Source organism: Phalaenopsis equestris, unplaced genomic scaffold (genome assembly GCF_001263595.1).
Source record: "Phalaenopsis equestris unplaced genomic scaffold, ASM126359v1 Scaffold000810, whole genome shotgun sequence".
Lineage (NCBI taxonomy): Eukaryota > Viridiplantae > Streptophyta > Magnoliopsida > Asparagales > Orchidaceae > Phalaenopsis > Phalaenopsis equestris.
The window spans coordinates 150,626-159,217 of record NW_018165250.1 but is presented as its reverse complement, the minus strand read 5'-3'; the positions used below and the strand labels follow the sequence as shown (position 1 = coordinate 159,217).

The following is an 8,592-nucleotide window of genomic DNA, read 5'->3' as shown; positions in this document are numbered from 1 at the left end:
CAGATACATCAAGAATAAATAAGGATATTCTAGAAATATAATTTTTTCTAAAACTATCTGCCCCTCTTCCCTCCTATCTGGGGTTACTAATGATCTTGCACCCTTCATTTTACTTGTTTTCGTATCGGAAAAATATTTGTCACAGGCAAAAATAAAGATGTCTAGGTTATCCTTTCACTTTCAACTCTTTAATATTTGAAACAAAAAAACGATAGATGCTTTCAATGCTGTGATAGAAGACAAAGAAGTCTGGTTCAACAATATATGTCAAGCCTACATTTGAATGTAAATCAGTCATGGGAATAGGAAGTCTCCAGTCTAAGAGGAAACACGCTCATCATTCCTGGCTATCACTAGATCTTTTTAGACTATTTTTTAGACTTTTTCACTGTTATAGTTTTCTGTAAGTATTTACATTTTAATTTGTATCTCCCATTGTTGTATCTTTTTCTTTACTTAATGAGAAGGGACTTCCACTGTTTTTCACCATTAAAAAATTGAATTAACAATAGTTATTCAAAAAATTAAGATAAGGAGATCCATATATAACGCCTTATAGATAGATAATCAATGTTACTGGTTACTAAAATTAATTACCACAGTGAGCTTTATCTTTACAAAAAGAGAACCTAGAAGTGGCCACAAATAGAAAAGACATAATTGATAGCACGAAATGAATATCGTAGACAGTGACAAACTAGTTACAATCACCATCATCATCATCATCACTAGGCATATCCTAACTATTTGGGCTAAATGAAGGCTCATTTTATCTCCTTTATAGTCAAGTATTCCTAAGAGTCTGAACTAAGTTTTTGCATAATATTTTAACCAACCTCTATGTTATTTTCAGTTTCATCATTTTTTTCTAGTTCTCCAACACTAATTTTAATTATAAATCGAGCAGGCGTATTTTCTACTAACCATATTAGTTGTTCAAACTACCTAATCCCATTTTTTATTACCTTATCTTCAAAAGTAGTTAAGCATTCCTCAAATATAATCATTCCTCAAGTTACCCTTCTTAGTTAAAATGATACCAAGGAAATGAATATAATTCATTTTCACTAAAATTTCAAAGGACAGTATGCATTAAATGTTTCAAGAAATGTTAACCATGATGTGCTAAGTGCATAAATACCACAACATATAAAAACTGATATTTAAATAGTGATGGCAGCACAAAAACTGAAGACTCACTGCAAGGTTACTGAGAAAGGAAAAAAACCTGAGAGGGTCGCATACGTTCCTCAAACCTTTGAAGAGTATATAAGCGGAAGCAAATTCCAGGCCTCACACGGCCAGCTCTCCCTTGCCGTTGTTTTGCATTTGCCTGGGATATCCATTCTTCAACCAGGCTTGACATTTTCTGTGCAAGATAGGATGGTAAGAGCATAGAAAAACAAAATAATGAATGTTTATTTTAATTTGAGAAGATAAAAACTCTGTCATTGTCAGCCCAAGCTCCAGATGTGAAAAGTGGAGGTTTGCGTTAGTTAGTCGACAACCGTGTAAAATTTTCCAAAAATCATGGCATGAATCCTTTAAATCCTTGCTTGACACATAGAGACAAAATGTGAAATGAATGTCTCAGTAATAGGGTTGGTGTAGCTCCAGTGACGGACAAGATTAGAGAGAGTCTTCTTAGATGGTTTGGTCACATTATACGTCGATCATCTGATGATCCGATTAAGAGAGTAGATGTTTTAGATTCAACTAATGTTAAGAAAGGCAGCGTTAGATCTAAAAAGACTTGGGCATATTGTATAAAAAATGATCTTAATCCATTAGAATTAAATGAAAATAAGACACTCAATAGGAAGCAATGGAGAAAAAGGATTCATAAAGCCGACCCCACTCAGTGGGATAAAAGTTTGTTGTTGTTCTTGTTGTTGTTGTTGTTGTAACTTCTTCATTCTTCCTTCTTCCAGCATTCACTGGAATAGCAGTAAACAGATCATCATCATCATCATCAACCTTATCCCAACTTTGGAGTCAGTAATGTTGTGAAGTAAGCAAACTAAAAATGCTGTGCTATCATTTATGTGTTTCAATGTCCAAAAAAAAGATGTATGGTCATCTGATATTGATGGAAACAGCAGAAAATTAAGCTGTCTGGGGAAAGTGTAATACGTTATAGATGAATTACTCAATAAACATGAAGGTTCAACTAATCGCACCGAATTGCTTATGGGAAATCCAATAGAAAGAAAGAAACCTATCAGCGTCCTAAGAGAATATCGGATATTACTAAAATATAGTAGGTAAAAATTTTAGAAAATGCATTGCTGGATAACTTGCTGACTTAAAGTGGCTCCTTTTATAGGATCGCCCTTGCAATACTGTTATACGCCCACTTTTGTCTCAGCCTAAGTCTAGATTAGAATGTAAATTGCTCAATGTTTAGAGCTACCCATAGCTCAAGCTTGACACAATCCCAGGGAAAAAAAAAAGAACAAAAAAATTTATAAATTTAATAAATTAGTAATACTGAGTAGTTCTTAGATTATAATTGCCATTTCACTGATGTTAGCGTACAATGCGCAGAAAGTAACGCAAGAAAGCACCGTTTGGTTCCACTTGTGTATTGAGTTTTCAAAAAAAATTTTATGCTACTTTATTTTTTTTAAATACATTAAAAATATGTGATTGCGAGTTCCGAAACAACTAAGCATTGAATAACGTAGAATATGAAAAAACAGAAAATAGGAATCAAATAGACCATTAGTTTGGAAGTTGTATACAAGCCCATAGATAAAGTAATCACATGCAAGTATCTACTTTATTGATTACAGCCAATAATCAAACCTATTTATTCTAAAAATTGTAACCAAATCGTTAATATTTGACATTTAATATTCAAAGAAAACTACATCCATGTCCCAAAAAAATAAATAGCATCACATTTGTAACACAGCTACAGTTCCTCCACTCGGGTTCTGTGGTAGGATAAACAAACGGAGCGAGCAATTGACTATGGAGTTGGAACTTTTGATTTAGGGTTCTGTGGTGAGATTGAAAGTTACGAAACCCTCTTTCACGATATTTGAGACATTCATTTCCTTACGTTTCCAATTTGTCATTTGTCACAAATTGGTGCACTTTTTTCCAATCTTTGTTGCGGGAGAATAACTTGTGTCGGAGACTACGAACTTGATTTGTGGGCTTCCGTATGGGCAATTAGCAGGAAATCAGCAAATGGAATAAGGGAAGGTAAGGGGTGAGCAACAGAGGATTTGAAGTAATTTGAAGGGAGAATTTATGAAAGCAACTCAGGCAAGGTAAATATTGACACGTAACTTTATGTATGGGTTAAATTAAGACCTGAAATAATAATTTATGAATATTCTAAGAGGATTATGAATTTCCGATTGTTTATACTACGCGACAAACTTTAGGCGAAAGTGGAAAAGCTTATCGTAAGGTTGTTTCATCAATTTTGGTGAAATAATCATGTGCTAAGTTAAAAAAAATGATTCTTTGTAGTTTTCAATGTGATTATGTATTTGACACAATTGCATCCAAAAACTTTTACGTATTGCGGATGAATGGTTGCATAAACTATATGAATGCAGGCTTGATTTGCCACTTGCATTAACAAAGATTTTTTAGTATGTTAGAAATCTGAAGAACATGCTTATGGAATCATTATTTACAGGTATTGATTTACTTCGATTCATACATATGATATATAAAACGCCTATGATAAATGCTTGCTACAGGAATTATAATTTAAGAAATGTCACAAGTGATGTTATAGATAGGCTATTACCTAAATACTTGCAATTATAAATAATAGAAAATGATGGGATTCCTAAATTCTAGTATTCAGATGAAGAAGAAACTCAGGAAGCTACTGAGATTAGACAGGGACAGAATGTAGGAAATCTTTGGTACCGACAGAGCTATTTATAAATTCTATATTGTGAATGTGAAAGATTTATGAAATAAAATATATCAAGTATGTTAAATTAGACTAGCTCATCACCGATCGGTCTTGATTCTACAAGTGAGGACTAGTGCTGGTGAGAATTTTTTTTCTTACAGAATCGTTCGCTTTAGTTGCTCCACAGTAGACCCTTTAGTAGGGGGCAGCTGGAGTGTGACAATATTAGTCTTCAAAGAAGGACAATTGATCATTTATCCGCCACCCTTCCTCTAGTAAAATGATCCTCCTTGTGTAATTGATGGAAATCCTTTTGCTAGGAATGATGGTTACGACATTAATCAAATAATTAAATATAATATGAAATGCATTTGTTAGAGATGATCTTGGATGTCCAAAATATTTCTCCACATCAATTTTTAAATAGGAAAAATGGTGTTTCCCTAAGGGAACCTAATCATTATAGATGCAAGCCTTATCCTATAGATACTCTACAAACATTCGGTAATAAAAAAAGCTTTGAAGATGTTTCTGACTACCACAAAATAGTTGTCAGGTTTATCTATCCATCATTAGCATGATAGCATTTGTTGTAGTCAAACAATATATGCAAAATCTAAAGTAGAAATATTGGGATAATGTCGTAAGAATTTGAAGATATCTTAAGAAAATCTCTGAGAAAATGATTCGTCTATCATAAACACAATCATTTAAAGATTAAAGCTTTTCTTAAAATTAATTATCTTGGATCTCGTGAGGATCAGAAGTCTAACTTGGAATATTGTGTCATTATATATAGGCAGAAATCTCATGTCTTAAAGAACTAAATAGCATATTGCTACAGCTGGATCAAGTATTAAAATTAAATAGGGTCACACACATTTTACTTGCAAAAGGAAGTGAATAAAACTATGATAGAATAGACCAACATCTTTATAGCACAACCTAAATTCCCTTACTATTATAATCAAATGGCTATCATCATTGCAAACAAAAATTACCAAACATATCAAAAATAAATTGTCACTTCATCAGAGATGCAATCCTAACTAAAACAATCATCACAATGAATGTTCCCAATAAAGTACAATTACTACATTACTAATATAATAAGACCTCTTCAGTTTTTTAACATGTCTTCTGGTAAATTCAAACATTTTGATTCATATGCTTCTGTTTAAGAGGGAGTATTATTATAAGAATGTAATACTAGATTAGAAAGATAGTTTTATAATTGCAATAAATACTCAAATTTTGGAATATTCCCCTTATTATCTTCCTTCTATGTTCTTCTCGTTTACTTATATATGGGTATTCAATCAATCTGTAATAAGAAAAGAAACATATTTTTAACAGGTTTTTAGAAAGCTATAGAGGCTGTCTTCCCAGTAAAAAATTTAGCCTTGTACTAGCGATGACTATTGATGATCCCATCCAAAGAAATATGTGCATATGCAGCTATATTAATACATTTAGCAATGCCAGAAATGGCAAACCATTTTACGCGGAAGCCCATCCAACAAAGTACTTGCAGAATAATAATTAAATGTTATCAAATCATGCTCTTATTAGGAAAAGTACACCTTCTGAGGATTAAAACGGTTCTCTTTGTGCTTTCCACTGTCCACAACATATACTACATCATCAATGGTAATACTCGTCTCTGCAATATCCGTGGATATAATAACCTACAACAAAATATAGAGAAAAAGGGTGAAAAGCACAATATCATAATATATTAATCAAAGCCTGCAACTTCTACATTAATTCTTTATCGTACCCCGATCAAATCCAAGGGAGTAGTAAACTAATGCCTAAAAAGAGTGATGCAAGGTCATAAAATAAAATGTCAGAAAAACCACGCATTACAACAATGTTCCGATAATGATTAAAAACATGCAGCATGGCCATTTGCTAGTCGGCGGTTTAAACCAACATTTACTGAAAATATTTACAAATAAACGTTCACACATTCAAAAAAAGGTAATTAGCTTTTCCATTGGAATTTCATTGTCCCTTTAGCCATACATTCACATTAGTCTTTAAGGAAACATCTAAAGCATATTTATACTATAAAACATAATAAAAATATTGATCTGATCACTTTACCCATCCCCAAACTGCTCCCTGATTCCTCCCTCTAGCCGCCAACCTGCTGCTATCGCCTCCAGCTAGCCACCAGCCTTGTTGCCATCCATGAAGGGGAAATACAGCCAACACAGCCCTCCCAATCAACTGTCGCCTCTTCCCAACCTTCCCCACCAGCTGTCCCGCCGCTGACGAACTTCCGGCAACATTATTGCTGCAGCATCTGTCATTTCTGCCCTTTTCCCTTGCTACCCTCACGCGGTCAGCCCTCACACATCATTCCCCGCCTTTGTACTTGAGGTACAACTTCCCCCCCCCCCCCCCCCCGTTTAAAATTTGTGTCATGTCAGTTTCTACTTTCAATTTATAGCATCGTGTTGTTATTTCCTATTCATGTTGGATGTTTGTAAGTCCACATTTGAGTTTCATTAATAATTTTTTTTTTTTTCTATTGTGATTTGGATTAATTTTGGTATCAGAGCTAATCTTATCATAATATTATGCTAGAGTTTCTAGCACCCCCTACAAATTTTTTTCTTTTACCTCCACCCTACTCACCTCCCTTCACCTATCCCCATCCAAAACCCTAACCACGACCCCGATGAGACAATTTTCGGAATCTAAACAGGAGTTTATCTTGGAAAAGATAAAGAGATAACTCACCGAGTACTACAACAGCTCGAAATAATTTGGGAAAGAAGACCATCCAGTGAGGTCACCCGAACTCTATTCGAATACATAGATGAAGTGCAAAGGATATAGGGATGAAGTGTTTGTTAGAGGATACAAAGGTGAAGTGTTTGTTAGAGATTTCAGAGATGAAGAATCTGTACTCCGAAGAATTGACCTAAAATATCTGAGAAGCTAGGATTTTGAGGTAACTATGGATGTCACATTTTGACAATCACTTGGATCTAGATGAGTTCGTCGAGTGGGTTCAGAACGTAGAATTTCTCTTTGAGTACTAAAAAGTCCTACCAGACGAAGTGATGAAACGAGCCGCCAGCAAGTCCAAAAAAAGTGTTTGGAGGCAAAATTTAAAACACCTGTGGCAAAGTAACGGAGATGATAAGATCACTACTTGGTCCCAAATAAAATATTAGATGCAGCATCAGTACCTACCAGCTATTATGAACAAGATGAGCAGACCCTATCTTCAAAAGTGAAGAGACAATATTATCAGATGACTACTACATAATACAGGCAAAATTAAACCTAGAGATTTTATAGCAAAAGTACACTCAGGGGAACATCCAAGCTGACATGCTTAAGGAGGCACTAGGTCAGAGTGGAGAACAAATGGAACCAATCCACATTCACAAATTCAACTCAGTCATAAAGTGTTTCAAGTGTCACTGCATAATAAATCAGATTACACAACCCAAAGAATGATCCCTTTCAAGGATCAAGGAGTAGTTGAAGAAAAATAAACAGTGATCCCGGAGAAGATGAAGATTTAAGATAGGATTCTCAACTTCCGCCGAAGAGAGAGGGACGCCAATGATTACAGTTAAACTTGAGAAAGAGACTCCAGCTGAGATGATTGTAGCTGTTCTAGAAAGTAGCAAGTCTAAGGCAATGAGACGTTCATGTAGAATATGAAATTGTGATGCCTCAAACTATTGTTTTACACCCGTTGAAAGGAGCATCAGTAGAACTGACATTGGATGTCCAAAAGAGTCAAAACTTTGAGTCGAAATTCCCGAAAAGGGAAATACAGACTTCAAATATATAACTTAACACTTGAGTTGCTTGTACTCAGGGGGTCCAGCATATCAAAGAAGAAAAATGCTTCAGCTAAGTTTGAAAGACCATACGAGGGTATTTAGGAAGTCCAGCCAATTCAGTAGCGTACTTACCAACAGAAGATCAGATAAGAGAAATGACCAGCAGTGTTGAAGATTACCTCATGAATTTAGCAGGAAAAAAATATGCTATAATGAAATTCAGATCCTTTCAAAGAACAAGAGAAAGAACAAGAAGTCGCTCCTGCGTGGTTACTAGTTGTAGTTGCTCAGCCTACCATAAATTTTGGTCCTAGATATGAATCCTCCTTACTTACTTGTTTACTAGATGCACTCAGACAAGTACTAGTGGAAAAGGCAATAACAAATTTGGTGACTCAAGGCTTGATTTGTGAGGATACCAATCCACATGCAACTCTAGCTCAGTTTGTCATAAAAGGATGAATACTTATTCTAGCAGGATGTGTTTTGGAACAGTAACGCCTGTAGGATTAACATATCAGGAGATTGTTCAATTTCCACTACTTGTAACGTGCTTGATTTGACTTCATACTACAAGGACACATAAGCTCGACAGAGGACATCGAATCTCCCCAAAATCGGGGAGACTAACACGAGGCATCGTTTGCACCCAAGTCATGATGAGTAAGCAGCATTGAGCCAGATCAGCCAAGGAAAAAGTGGGACCGAAGGGTCCTTCTAAGTACGACGTTCCCTCCAATTGGGAGCAAGGTCCACTCCTCTTTATCCTAGGTCTATATAGGTGTTGTTTGTTGTGTGTTGGAATAATTTTTTATTCATACTTCTGTCAGGACAGTTGTTGGCGTTCGGTTTTCCCTTCAAGAGTTGTATCTCTGGCTATAAGGTGCTCCA

At 35.1% G+C, this 8,592-nt stretch overlaps 1 protein-coding gene across 2 annotated transcripts in view; it reads right to left on the bottom strand.

The window, feature by feature from the left end:
• The window catches only part of LOC110031419 (DExH-box ATP-dependent RNA helicase DExH7, chloroplastic), a gene marked incomplete at its 3' end in the record, with an annotated part of 94,359 nt that overhangs the window by 35,009 nt on the left and 50,758 nt on the right, over window positions 1-8,592 (bottom strand). For both annotated transcript variants that reach the window (XM_020734601.1, XM_020734602.1), the window contains 2 exon segments: window positions 1,229-1,369; window positions 5,470-5,574. In XM_020734601.1, coding sequence (XP_020590260.1) covers window positions 1,229-1,369; window positions 5,470-5,574 — 246 coding nt within the window.